The sequence below is a fragment of the Callithrix jacchus genome, chromosome 4 (assembly GCF_049354715.1).
Source record: "Callithrix jacchus isolate 240 chromosome 4, calJac240_pri, whole genome shotgun sequence".
Classification (NCBI taxonomy): domain Eukaryota; kingdom Metazoa; phylum Chordata; class Mammalia; order Primates; family Cebidae; genus Callithrix; species Callithrix jacchus.
The window spans coordinates 125,354,960-125,369,219 of NC_133505.1; the positions used below are offsets into that span (position 1 = coordinate 125,354,960).

The 14,260-nt window shown below is 37.4% G+C and overlaps 1 protein-coding gene across 28 annotated transcripts in view; it reads right to left on the reverse strand.

Moving 5' to 3' along the window:
* FAM184A (family with sequence similarity 184 member A) overlaps positions 1-14,260 on the reverse strand; it is a 119,813-nt gene that overhangs the window by 54,665 nt on the left and 50,888 nt on the right. For all 28 annotated transcript variants that reach the window (XR_013534513.1, XR_013534511.1, XR_013534512.1 and 25 more), the window contains exons 2-6: positions 12,853-13,707; positions 11,884-12,019; positions 8,983-9,164; positions 6,071-6,268; positions 1,919-2,041 (exon numbers count right to left, since the gene is read on the reverse strand). Coding sequence is in view for 23 of the 28 variants with exons in the window: in XM_078370002.1 (XP_078226128.1) it covers positions 1,919-2,041; positions 6,071-6,268; positions 8,983-9,164; positions 11,884-12,019; positions 12,853-13,707 (1,494 nt within the window). In the remaining 5 variants the exon portion in view is untranslated. The remainder of the gene's footprint in view (positions 1-1,918; positions 2,042-6,070; positions 6,269-8,982; positions 9,165-11,883; positions 12,020-12,852; positions 13,708-14,260) is intronic.

A 14,260-nucleotide genomic window follows, 5' to 3' on the forward strand; every position in this document is an offset into this window, starting at 1 on the left:
CTCATGAGATCTGATGGTTTTTAACAAATGGAAGTTTCCCTGCATAAGCTCTCTTTTTGCCTGCTGCCATCCATGTAAGATTGCTTGTTCCTCCTTGTCTTCCATCATGATTGTGGGGCCTCTCCAGCCACATGGAACCATGAGTCCAGTTAAACCTCTTTCTTTTGTAAATTGCCCAGTGTTGGGTATATCTTTATCAGCAGTGTAAAATCAACTAATACAGCTGGTATTCCTACAATTCCTAGAAATTTCTCATGCCTCAGGGCCTTTTCATAAGCTTTCCTAAATTTATTATTTTGACAAGGCTTGTTAATTACTTACCACCCTTTGTAATATGCATCAGACTTGTATTTACTTGTTTTTGTGTCTGTCTCTCCATCACAGTAGGAACCATATCTGACTGACTTATCGCTGAAACCACAGTGCATAACTGTGGTACCTAATAGCTCTTCAATATTTATTAAATAAATGAATGAATGAGTCAATTACAGAAAAACAATATATACTTACTAGCAATTAAGAAGAAATAAAATCTCTTTAACATCTCAGAATGAAGGTATTTAACTCCTAGAAGGACCCTAAATGCCTTCGCTTTGACTTCGTATTGCATCAGTGCAGCTGCTAGGCCATGTGTGCCTCTGAGCAGGAAAAAGGCAATACCCCCAGCATGGAAGCAGCCCCAGAACATGGAAAGAGAAGCAAGCAAAACTTCCGTGTGAACTAGGAAAAGAATCCCTTTCTTCCAGGAAGACAGACCTCTGAGAAAATTTTAGTTTTTCTGTACTTCTTCTACTATAAACAGTGCTGAAATTTTGTCAAGAATCCATAACTATCTGCTTATGTTAAATACACAAAAAATAAAACTGTTGAGTTAAAGTACATGCCCATCTTTAAGACTTTCATATGTGCTGATAAATCCCTTTCCAAAAAAATTATACAACTTTATATTCCCATCAGCAGTTTCTGAGTGCTTATTTCTTAATCCTTATTAACACTGCATGGTCTCAATTTTTTATCATTGTTAATTTTATGGTAATGGAATGATGTCTCATTGATTTCATTTCCAGTTCTTAAATTACACAAAACAAATTGTTTTTTCATGTTAATTTCTTGTAAAAAGATAATCTGGGTGTCTGTATTTTTCTTATCGTTTTCTAAATATTCTTAAAGTGTTAAAGACATAAATTCTTCATTGGTCAATCTGTCAGTCTCTTACTCCATCTCTCCCAGTTTTTCCTATGTTGAAATTTTGCTTATGGTATGTTTTGATATAAAGAAGTTTAGCTTTAATTGTATAGATATTCTATGTTTCAGTTCATAACTTTGATATCAAGTTCAAAAAGCCTTCTTTGTCCTTAGGTTTGTCACTTTTGTGTTCATATTTTATTTATATTCATATGCATGATTTTCATATTATATTCCAATCCTTAATCTGCCTGGAACTTTGTTGATATGAGGTTGAAGAAGAACTCTGACTTGCCTCTTTTCTCTTCTTTCATTTATATCGAGTCTTAAAAGAGCAATGTCATACACTGTTATTCAGATTAAGCCTATTGATTCTAGCTACCATTGTCAGTTTCTGTTGAAATTGTAGAAAAAGATAAGGTATGGAGAATAATAAGCTTTTTTTTTTTTTGAAAAGGGCAGAGAACTCTCTTTTCTTCTTTTCCTAAGTGGTTATATTCTGTTTTGCTTCTCCCCACAAAAGCACCTTGGTTTAATATTTTCAACAGTCAATTTTTACCTGGTGGAACACAACCAGAGTGTCATGAAAAATTCAACACCAATTAAAGTTTTAAAATTATTTTTACTCTAGATATGTTACCTTCACTGAGACTTATCTACCTATACAATGTCACCAGAATAAGTTATTATTATTGTATCTATAACATAGGCAACAGATCTAAAGAATTCTTGCCTCTTGATTGGCTGTATTCAGCTTGTCTTCCAGCACTTCCTTTAGGTGTTCTAGCTCTCGCTGAAGCTGATTTTTATCCTCTTTCAGGTTTAGTTTCTCCTTGTTATATTGTTCTTCCAATTCCTTAGAAAAATAATTTTTAAAAAAATTAACAAAATTGCAAATATTATATACTTTGAAGACTCCAAGAAAAAGACTATTGTGTTTTGTATTCTGAAACTTTGCTCTTTGAATTGGCCTTACCCTTAATTAATAATATCAGAGTAAACAGTGACGCCATAGTGGCTTAGATTCTACCATTCTGACTAATTTATGATATGGTTGTAATTTTTTTTAAATGGTGAGAACATGTGACCAGACCAGATCAAGTTGAAGTCAAAAAACAGAAAAGTATGAGATAAAAAATTCTAATTACCCCTTGAATTAAAAATTTTTTCTCCCCTCAAATTCTTTTATATTTACATCAAAACTGAAATCCAATAACACTTCTACAACTCAGTGGTCTAGCACTGGAACATAGTCAAGAATGAGCAAGTATAAAATGAAGGCAAATTAAAGAGCAAAACTGGTAAATTACTGAAGACCACTTACTATTTGTCAGGCATACTACTTAACACTTGGGTAAAAAAGGCAGTAAGACATTAAGCCTGGCCTTAATAAGCTCACAGTATCAAGCAATTAAAGAATATTAAGTAAATTAGAGAGGAACAGGGAGTATAGGAGTATATGGAAGGGGAACTAACAACGTCTAGCTTGGCAGGGAAACCTTTAGAGAGACAGCAATTCCTAAGCACTGTTTGAAGGAGTACACCAGTAACAAAAGGTGATGTAGCAAGAGGGGAACATCACATTCTAGGCACAGGAAAAACCACATGTTAACCACCACGAAGGCACAAAAGAGCATAGTATGTTACAAGCAGTTCACTATTTCTATAGGGTAAAATGAGAATAATAATAAATAGGGTTCTGTGTCAGAGGTCCCCAACACAAACAAGTTTGATGATTTACACTCATAGGACTCAGAGTACAGTCGTACTCACGGCTGTGATTATGGCACAGGACTCAAAGGACACACCACAAAGGAAGAAGGCACAAGAGGCAAAGTCTGCTGGAAACCAGATGCAGGTATAAAGCTTCCAAGAGCCCTCTCACACAGGACACGCTTAATACCTCCAGACACCAGTGACAACTTGTGTCTGGTTGTAATTGCCATCCTTGTACAACACAGGCTGAATACCTCCAGCAACCTGTGACTTGTGTGAAATGCTGTCTACCAGGAAAGCTCATGAGAGACTTGGTACCCAGGTTTTTTATCAGGGACTGATTACACAGGTAGTGTTTTCCTGTCACATGTCAAAATCCAGAGTCCCAGAAGGAAAGCAGGTGTTCGGGATAAACCACATTGTTTGGGTAAACAGCTTAGGCCAGTGAGTCATTCTTATTAGGGAATAGGGGAATCCCTCCCAAAATCCAAGTTCCCAGATGCCAGCCAAGGGCCAACTTGCCTTTCTAAGGATGGCAGCCTCAAGCCTCCTATGTTAACAGTTTTCCGCACGGGTTCTCTGTATATTGACTCTCAGTTGTGGTGGGTCAACTAGAGTTATGGACAATATAATCCTTTTTGATAACTGAATAATAAGAAAAGAGAAGTCATCTTCAGCTAAATGTTCCTTAAGAGAGAATCTGGGGCTGGGCGCAATGGCTCAAACCTGTAATCCCAGCACTGTGGGAGGCCAAGGCGGGTGGATCACAAGGTCAAGAGATCGAGACCATCCTGGTCAACATGGTGAAACCCCGTCTCTACTAAAAATACAAAAAAAAATTAGCTGGGCATGGTGGCGCGTGCCTGTAATCCCAGCTACTCAGGAGGCTGAGGCAGGAGAATTGCCTGAACCCAGGAGGTGGAGGTTGCAGTGAGCCGAGATTGCGCCATTGCACTCTAGCCTGGGTAACAAGAGTGAAACTCCGTCTCAAAAAAAAAGAGAGAATCTGACACTGGAAGACTATTTTGGAAGGAGGACGGTTTCAGCTTAGGTTCAGACATGAGGTAGACAGGTAAGAGAGGAAGAAAGAGGAAATGATATACAAGTGACTCCAACAAAAGAGAAGGGTAGAAATAAGGCTGCAACAGGGTGGTGAATATGTTCGCATATAGGAAATTTCATGTCGTCTGTCTCATGGCAACCATGTTTTAAAGAAAGACTTTAAGAAATTTAAGTAGCTTAAGGCAGGTGCTAGAAAATTATAATTTAATAAGGTTAAGGGATAATGAGGAGTAAAGTAATGAGGTAAAAACGACATAGATGAAAGATGCCTTGATTCTATCACTTAGACCTTAATAGAGAGGAATAAAGGTTAAAGGCAGCCATATGTAATTTTAAATATTTCAATAAGAAAGAAGGTAGCTAAGAGATGAAAATGAATGTAGAAATGAAAAATAATACCAAAAGACAGCTAGGAAAGAGAATGCAGAAGAAGCAGTTATCACGAAACAGTTTTCTATACAACTCTGAACGGGTGATACAGGCACCCAGAATTGCTAAGCATGCACACACCTCACATAACTAATGCTGTGCAAACTGGTCCTGGAATAGTGAGCTGGCACAGGGAAAATGACAGTCAGAGTCTTGAGAAATAACATGTCATTAATTTTTGTCTCTGGCTACATAAACATATAGTAGTAAGTTTAGAAAGAAATAACATTTTAACAGAAAGTTTTATTTGAATTTTAAATTAAGTTTAGGTCTTAGATATTTTTCCCAACTAGTCATGTCACAAAAGGAAGTATACCAAGGCAGACCTAATTCATATCCTATCTTTTCTTAATAGCATTGTGGGTCTGAGGAAATCACTGAGGTTTATTAAACGTGTTTTACCATCTAGATAATAAAAATGACTTTAATCTCCCTGTCATAAGTATTAAGGTATATATAAGAAAGTTTTTTGTAAACTGTTAAGTACCATTAGTGAAATATACAACAACTGTCATTAATAAATGCCTACATAATGATATTTAAATGCCTGGGGTTTGACAGATCTGGAACTGAGTTCAAGGCCTGAATGAGCCTTACTATTTGCCTGTGCTTGAGCACATCCCCTCTTCAGTAAAATGGGTACAGAAATCAAACCAATAACATGTCATAAGAATTAAATTTTTTAAAAGATGTAAAACATTACTGTAGTATGTGGTACATAGTAAGAAGTACTAATAACTAACTTTTATCATCACGTGCTAGCACATGACTAGGTACTCCATATTTTATCTGACTTAATCCTCACAGGAACATTTTAAGATGGATCATATTTTCTGTCACATGAGGAGCCCGAGGCATCGCTTTTGGGGCTCAAAGTAATACAGCTAATAACCAAAGAGCTCAGTGTAAGGCCAAGGTCTGTCAAATATTTTGCTTTTTCTACTATGCAATTCTGTCTGTCATATATTACTATTAGCAAGGTGAATACTTAATTGAGGAAGAAACAAACAAAACAAAACATAAATCATTTTTCCAAGGAATAAAACTATCTACGAGAGAATATGTGCTTTCAACTAGTTGAGACTTCCTGAAGAGCACACCTATTTGGTTGTCTCATAAAGGGACAGCTCAAGAACAAAAACAGTGTTTCTATTACAGCTTATATGAAGTAGGAATGTCTCATATCAATTCAGTTAGGTATGTCCCATATCAAGAAATATCAGGTTATGTTGCTTTTTGAATCATGACTTCAAGAATGATTACAAGACAGCAGCCATCAAAATGAAGCAAATTGGCCAGGCATGGTAGCTCACGTCTGTAGTCCCAGAATTTTGGGAGGCTAAGGCAGGTGGATCACAAGGTCAGGAGTGCGAGACCAGCCTGGCCAACATGGTGAAACCCTGTCTGTATTAAAAATACAAAAATTAGCCATGTGTGGTGGCATGTACCTGTAGTCCCAGCTACTCAGGAGGCTGAGGCATAAGACCTGATTGAACCCAGGAGGTGGAGGTTGCAATGAGCCTGGAGGTTGCACTCCAGCCTGGGAGACAGAGCAAGCCTCTGTCTCAAAAAAAAAAAAAAAAAGAAGTAAACCATTGCTATACAATATAGGTCACACCAGACTATTGCAGAAATCTCAACAATGAACAAGGCAATAAAAAATTAAATTTTTACTCACCATTTGCAGTTTTTTCTTATCCCTAATTGCATTACTGTGGACAGCTTCAATTGCCATATGATGCTTCCAAGCTAATTCTTCCAAAGTCTTAGAATGGGCCTCGTTTAATTGCATCACCTCCTCTTCCAATCTATTTTGCAGGTTTTTAAGTTCCCTTTCATAATATTCTTGTTGAGTTTTCTTTGCTTCATTTACTTTCTAAAATGAAAACAAAGATCAATAACTGGTACCTGCTTTTGTCATTATTATTAGGGTAATTTTAATACCCTATAAATATGGAAGCTTGAATAATCTGAGTGCTAGACTATAAAACATGAGAATAAGTAATTAATGTTCTCAGAAGGTGACAGGGTACTCCATATAAAATCAAAAACTGTAAAGCAAGAGATAAAATAGACTATTATCAAATTAGAACCAAATGTGAGTTAATACACCTGCAAGGTTAAGGGCTTCCTTTTATGTCAAAATAGTACACAAAATGGCTTACCAGTTAACCCACCCAAAGGATATCACTCAATATAATTTTGAATGCCAATTACGTACCTTTTGGGCATTTGCAGTTCAAATAATGAAAAAAGTCAAAGGACTGTGGCAATATAGTTTTATAAGTTCTATGAAAAAGGGATGTTGACACAGGCTTGAATTTTCTGTCCCTACCACATCTCATGTTGAAATGTGACCTCTGAAGTTGGAGGTGTGACTAGTGGGAAGTGTCAGGTGTCAGGATCATGGAGGTAGACCCTATATGAATAGCTTGGTGCTGTCCTTGCAATAACGAGTGAGCTCTCACTCTATGAGTTCACATGAAATCTGGTTATTTAGAAGAGCCTGGCACCTCCTTCCTCGCTCTCGCTCCCTCGCTTGTCTTGTAACATGCTGCCTCTCCTTCTCCTTCCAACATGATTGCAAGCTTTCTGAGGCCTCACCAGAAGCAGATGCCAGTACTACATTTGATGTACAGCCTGAAGAACTGCAAGCCAAATACTCGTCTTTTCTTTCTAAATTACCCTGTCTCAGGTATTCCCTTACAACAATGCAAAATGAACTAATGCAGATGTATATCTTGTGTTATGAGATTATATTAGAAGGATGCTTAACTTGGATGGGGTGGGAAAGTATGTGTGTGTGTGTGTGTGTGTGTGTGTGTGTGTGTGTGTCTCAAAGACCGAGAGAAAGAGACAGAGAGATATAAGGGAAGGCTTTTCAGGAGAGAAAACATCTGAATTGGTAATGACATTCTCTCGTTTAATTATTACAACAAGTCCATAAGAAATTAATGATAAGAAAATGTCAAGCCTAGGTCTGATGTCAAAAGCCTACATTCATAACCGTTTCTATTGTTATCTAGCATTGGAAAGATGACAAGTAGCTAAACAGATGGCGAAGTTTAGGGAGACAGAAAGTCCATGCAGCTAAGCAGTCTGGAGAGAATATAGGATACAAGGTGAGAAAATGGTGACAGATGGGGCTTAGAAGTAGGCAGGAGTAAAATAATGAGAAGGGGGCTTTTACACTAAGAACTTTGAATTTTCTTCTGAAGGGACTGAGAAATTACTGAAGTTTAAGTAATTGATATACTTTTAAAAACAATCATCTTGGAAGCAGACTGGGCCAACTGAAAGCAGAGATTGCTGTTAGGCGGTTGTGACTATAATCCAGTCAAGCAATGACATGTTCCTACACCTCAGATCTATAAACAGGTATGAGCAGGGGAGGACAGAATAAAAATTTATTAAGGAAGCAGAACCAACAGGACTCTGTAACAGACAAAGGGTTTGAGAAAAAAAGTAATCAAGAATGACTTTCAGATTTTTGATTTAGCAACTAGATAGACTGTGATGCTACTGGTTGAAATAAGGAGTAAAAGAAGTTTAGTACTTTTGAGAGGAGAAAGTTCTGGGCATGTTAATTTGATATGTTTGTGAAAGATACAAGTGGAGATACCAGTGGAAAGTTTTATATATATAAAAGGACTTAAATTCAGGGAAAATGTCTGGCCTGATCTAAAGATTTAGAAGCTATCACTGAATAAGTGACAGTTGATGTTAGTAGAATGAATGAGTGCATAGAATGAGATGAAAATGCTGGAAACATCAATGGTAAGGGAACAGATGGAGGAGAGAAGTTCACAAAGAAGACCACAAGGTCGAGGAGGTAGGAGAAAAATGTGAAGAATGTGAAATACCAATAGAAGAGAGATTCCAAGTCAATGGGTAGTAAGTACCACAGTAAGTTATGATCCAGCAATCAGGATGTCACCGAGGGCTGAGGCAAGAGTAAATTCTGTGGACTGATGGTCAGAGAAGACTGCACCAGGTTAAGGAATGAATGGAAGTAAGTAAGGAGCAAGGAGAATAGACATTTTCAAAATACTTAGACACTGAGGGAAGGAGAAAGTAAAGGGTGTCTATAACTTCCACGTGGTATTGTGGGTATCTGAAAAACTGGAATATATATTCAGCAATGATGAATGATGTCTCACTTGTTAAACTAGAAATTCACTATGTTGGTATTCAGATTTTCAGAGCTTGAAGTTTGTCATCTTTTCAGTTCTACAAAAATTTTCTACGTGTATATGCAATAATATATTTCATTAAGACAAAATATGATTATAAATATACACTCCATTGAAGTAAGAATTTATTCAATTTATGGCTTGAAATAGGCTGAAATGTCTTAAGGTTTTTTTTTTTTATATTCTATAGATTGTTAGCCACATATTTTGAACAAACATACAATATGGGATAGTCTAGTTGTACACCCATTTCCTCAAAATTAGAACCAAAACTAACTACTAAAGTAGAAAATGTATTGTTACTGTGGAGTAGCAAGAAATACTCCAAATACTTCAAATCTGAAAAAGACAAAAACTGAACTCTTTTTGTTGGAATGGAGTTTCCATTACTTTTTACCTTCTCCAGTTCTACAATCTGTTGCTTCTGCTCTTCATCCAGACTTTGGGTTTTGCTTTGCAAAAAAGCTCTTTCTTCTTCAAGTTGAGATAATCTCTCATTGGCTCTCGATTTTTCTGATTCTAAATCTTTAATTGTAACTTCTTGGGTCATTTGAGTTGCTTGAAGCATTCCAATATGACCTATTCCCCAAAAAGAAAATCCCTTCAATTTAAAATCAGTTGTACTATGAGATAAACAGTTATAGTTAATAACACAACTGTACTTTATACTTGAGTAAAATAAATGGTCTACATGTACAAATTTTCCTTTGTTTTTTTCACTACATAAAATGAAATATTTACAGAAAAATACTTCTTACCCCACTAGAATAATTTAAATTAAAAAGTCATTTTCACATGATTAATGTTGCTTCCTGCACCTTGTACCATTTTGCTGTTTCTCTTTTTTTTTTTTAAGATGGTCTCACTCACTCTGTCACCCAGGCTGGAGTGTAGCGGCATGATCTCAGCTCACTGCAACCTCCACCTCCCGGTTCAAGCAATTCTCATGCCTCAGTCTCCTGAGTAGCTGGGATTATAGGTATGTGCTACTGCTTTTGGCTAATTTTGTATTTTTAGTAGAGATGGGGTTTCACCATGTTGGCCAGGCTGGTCTCAAACTCCCGACCTCAGGTGATCCATCTGCCTCGGCCTCCCAAAGTGCTGAGATTATAGGCATGAGCCACTGTGCCTGGCCTTGCTTTTTTTTTTTTTTTTTTTTTTTTTTAAGATTGCAAGCTAAACAGGTTGAAGTAGGAACAACTCCTTGGGGGTTCATAAGAAAGTCTCCTGGGAATAAAACAAGGAGGGAGAGGATGCACTGACTCACACTGTGGCACCAAAATGAGTGACTTGTTCTTTTCTAATCTCTTTATTTTCAAATTCTAACATAAAGAGGAAGAAATTTGTATGTAGGAAACAAAGACGGCAGGTAACAGTTTGGTTTAAACTGATTGTTTCAGACAAGAGGCTAGATAAAGACCTAAAGTGGAGCCTGTAGTCCTAGCTACTTGGGAGGCTGAGGTGGGAGGACTGTTTGAGCCCAGGAGTTCAAGGTTTCAGTGAGCCATGACAGCACCTGTAAACAGACATTACACTATGACCAGCAACATAGCGAGACCTTGTCTCTAAATAAAACCAACCAACCAACCAACCAACAACTAAGGTAAGACACAGATAAGGAGAGCAAAGTTATGAAAGAATCTTTAAAATGACAGCAAAAAGTGGAGAAGGTAGAGAAAAATGAGGAGAGAGACAGAAAGATGAAAAATAAGTGAAGAAAAAGGTCTCATAGAAACAATAGTTTAAGGCAGAGGTTCTCAAAGTACCAAGGACCAGCATTGCCAGCATCTCCTGGGAACTCTGGTTAGAAATGTGACCCATCCCAGGCCTACTGAATCAGAAACTCTAAGGGGAGGGACCAGCATCTGTAGTTTCACAAACCCTTCAAGTCATTCCAATGTGCACTAAAGGTTATTAAAAACAACTATTTTAGAAGAAGGATAATCTGGGATTCACTGATAGGCCAATCAAAATCAAATGAGATCTCCCAAAAAAACAGCTCAAACAGCCTTGCTGGGCACACTAAACACTTAGACAAAATATAACTCCAGAACTGACCAAAGTCACCCACCTCCTTCAGTAAGGGCTGTGAAACAGCATAGAAATGGGCAAAGCTTTAGTTTGTAAAAATGAACCTTAATAACAACCCCTAAGAAGTGAAATGCTGCAATTTACATACAGTTTAACTAATTTAAACACTTTAAAATGTATATTTTTTCAGTGAGACCTCACCTCAAAAAAGTTAGCCCATGGCATACCTAGAGTCCCAGCTACTGGGGAGGCTAAGGTGAGAGGATTACTAAGGCCCAGGAGTTTAAGGCTACAGTGAGCTACGATCATGCCACTGCACTCTAGCCTGAGCAACGGAGCAAGATCCCATCTCTAAAACTAAATAAATGGTGGCATGGTGACTCATACCTGAAATCCCAGCACTTTGCGAAGCCAAGGTGGGAGGACTGCTGGAGCCCAGGAGTTTGAGATGGCAACATGGCATGACCCTGTCTTTACAAAACATTTAAAAAATTAGCCAACCAATGTGGTGCACACCTCTGAACCTAGCTATTCAGAAAGCTGAAGTGGGAGGATCACTTGAGCCCAAGACGTCCAGGCTACAGTGAGTAGTGTTCGTGCCACTGTACTCCAGCCTAGGTGATGGAACAATACCTTGTCTGAAAAATAAAATAAAATAAAATGTATGTTTTTAAAGGACAACACCTTTTGAAAAAGAGTGCTTCATGGCTTTGTTTTATTTTCTTCTGTTTTTTTTTTTGGAGACAGTCTTGCTCTGTTGCCCAGGCAAAGGGCACTGGCACGATCTCAGCTCACTGCAACCTCTGCCACCAGGTTCAAGTTGTTCTCATGTCTCAGCCTCCTGAGTAGCTGGGATTACAGGGTGTACCACCATGCCCAACTAATTTTCGTTGTTTTTAGTAGAGATGGGGTTTTGCCACGTTGGCCAGGCTGGTCTCGAACTTCTAGCCTCAAGTGATTTGCCCACCTTGGCTTCTGAAAGCACTGAGATTACAGGTGAAAGCCACTGCCCCCAGCCATTTTTCTTTTAGTGACTTATTTATTAGTGGTTTTATCTGCTAACTCTCAAGTTTTCTAAATATACTCCTAAGAATAAAAAAGTTATTTGTATATCTTTAAGTCATTAGTAAGATATTAAGAATTCTTTAACATATTTACAGTCTAAATAGTTTTAAAATATTAGAAGAAAAGACAAATGCTATCTTGAATTAACATTTAAGTGTTGGTTTTAGCTAAGCATTAAACCAGAAACTATGGTCAGACGTACTAGCTTTGAGGACAAGATCTGAAGCTTGCTGTTGTAAACGTTCTCTGGCAGCTGCTAGCTCACTTTCCACTTCTTTGTGCTTGCTTAATAGGGCCAGTTCTCCCTCCTTGGCATCATCAAGCTGTTTTTGAAGTACCTAAGAAAGATTAAATAAGCTTTGTTAAAATGCGGTAATAATACTGAATTAATTCATTTAAATTATAAGGGTCAGCTTTCTCTTATTCAGAAGTCATGCTAAACTATATACCAATTTTTAAATCTGTAAGTATTGGTGACACTTATAACTTGATATTTTCATAAGCCACCGGACCCAATCAGGAAAGGCTATTCTACCCTTTCTAAACCATTCTAATGCTGCATAGACATTAAAAAGACATTGTGGACTTCTGGTATGTTTTTTCCCCAGACTTGTACAATACATCTCTTAAACTCAGGTTTAGAAAGCAATCAATTTTTTGATCAATGTCTAAAATATCAGCTAGCAGGCAAACCATTATTGGTGAAAAGAAAATAAAAAAAATAATTAAACCTTAAGCCCAACATTAAAATCCTTTTGTAAATAATTAGCAATATTTTTCCCCCAGAAACAGGGTATTGTCTCACCAAGCTCGCTCTCTCACCCAGACTGGTTTCTAACACCTGGCCTCAGGCAATCCTCCTGCCTGGGCCTCCCAAAGTGCTGGGATTACAGGTATGTACCACTGTGCCCAGGCAATAATTAGCAAGGTTTTAAGCTTCCCTTTTTGGGCTGTTAATATCTGAAATTCTGAAATAACAACTATGGGGTAACACAAATTACCCAGTCACTGATTTTTCTCATAAAGGAAAGGCAGAAAAGGTTAAAAAAAAAAAGTCTAAGTGGTGTGAGGCAGCTGATTCTAAGTGGGCCAGACTGCTCTCCAGCCTACAGAATGAATATATTTAAAAGAAAGAAAAAATTCATGTGTGAATATAATATTCTTTACTTACCTGAACATTGTTCTCTGCTGTGGCAAGTGCTGTTTGAAGCTTTTGGCATTTGTCAAGAAGACTTCCAGCTTCATCCTGTACCATCTGTAACTCTGTCTTTAATTTTCCTATGGTTTTTCGTAAAATTGCTTCTTGTCCCTGAAATTCTTTTCTAAGATCAGCTTCCTTTTCTTTGCTGGCCTGTAGGCTTTCTGCTGTAAAAAGCTGTGACCTTTTCAAAGTATCAAGCTCACGTTCATAAAAGGACTGAGCTTTATTCAACTTGCCTTCATAATCCTCAATTAGTTTCTTCTGTTCAAGTCTTAGCTCCTCAAGTGTTTTGTTCAAGGCCTCCACCTCCCTTCTGTGTAGTTCTTCTGTCTTCTCCTGCCCTTTGTTTACCGAGGTACTGTGATCCTGCTGTGACTTCAAAAGCTCTTGTATCTCCTGTCTGTGAGCAGTTCGCAAGTCTTCCAATGCCAATCGTTTGTCTTTTTCAAACTGTATTTGAAGTTGTCCAAAGCTCCGTAATTTTTCTTCAAATTTCCTTCTAATCTCTTCGACCTCTCTAGACATGGTCACTATGCGTTGGACATGTTGGGCTTCTGCACAAAGTTGCATGTCCTCAACTCTGTGCTTATAAGCTTCAAATTCTGTCAAAGCCTGCTGCTTCATTTTTATGTGATCTTCTAATGATGCCTCTAAAACTTGAATCTTTCTTCTAAGGTCTAGTTCCTCTGTTACTTTGCTTTTATACTGCAATATTTTTTCTCTTGTTTCTGCAAGAATTTGTTGAATTTCTTCTTCATGGGCATCTTTGAGGGCTTGAATTGCAGATTCATGCTCATCATTTTTAGTGTTTAAAGCATATATTACCTGCATGGTTTTGAGTAAGAAGGGAGAAGAACTGTGAATCCATACTATTTTCTAACTTGAAGTTAATTTTTTCATTTGGATTGATATTTTTCTATCAATTATTTTTGTACTCACAGATTGATTTGCTTAGAAAACTTCTATCTTAGCACAATCTTAAGATTTGTATTTAAAGACTTCTCAGTTAGAATTTTAAAGGATTCAAATTTAAGACTGTTTTTCTACAAATGAAACAGTGAAGAGAAAATGGACAAAGGAGGCGCTTGGCCTAAGAGAAAGGAGTTCTCCGTATGTCCCAATCAAGCTTACTGGAGACTGTGAAGGGAGGTTCAGGAGAAAAAGTCTCATAGTAAGACTCTGCACTATATTGGTGTCCTAGAGGTATGAGGGGCTTTTTACATGAGGAGAAGACCTAGGCCCTAAGTTTTCCCAAAAGCCTCTTGTCTTTTTAATGGCCTGTTCAAATATTTTAAATTTTAAACTTTCCTTTTCCAATTCCCCTATGGTTTGCTTTTAAAGCTGATCCTTTTCTCTCCTTAAGTTTCTAGAGATCTCT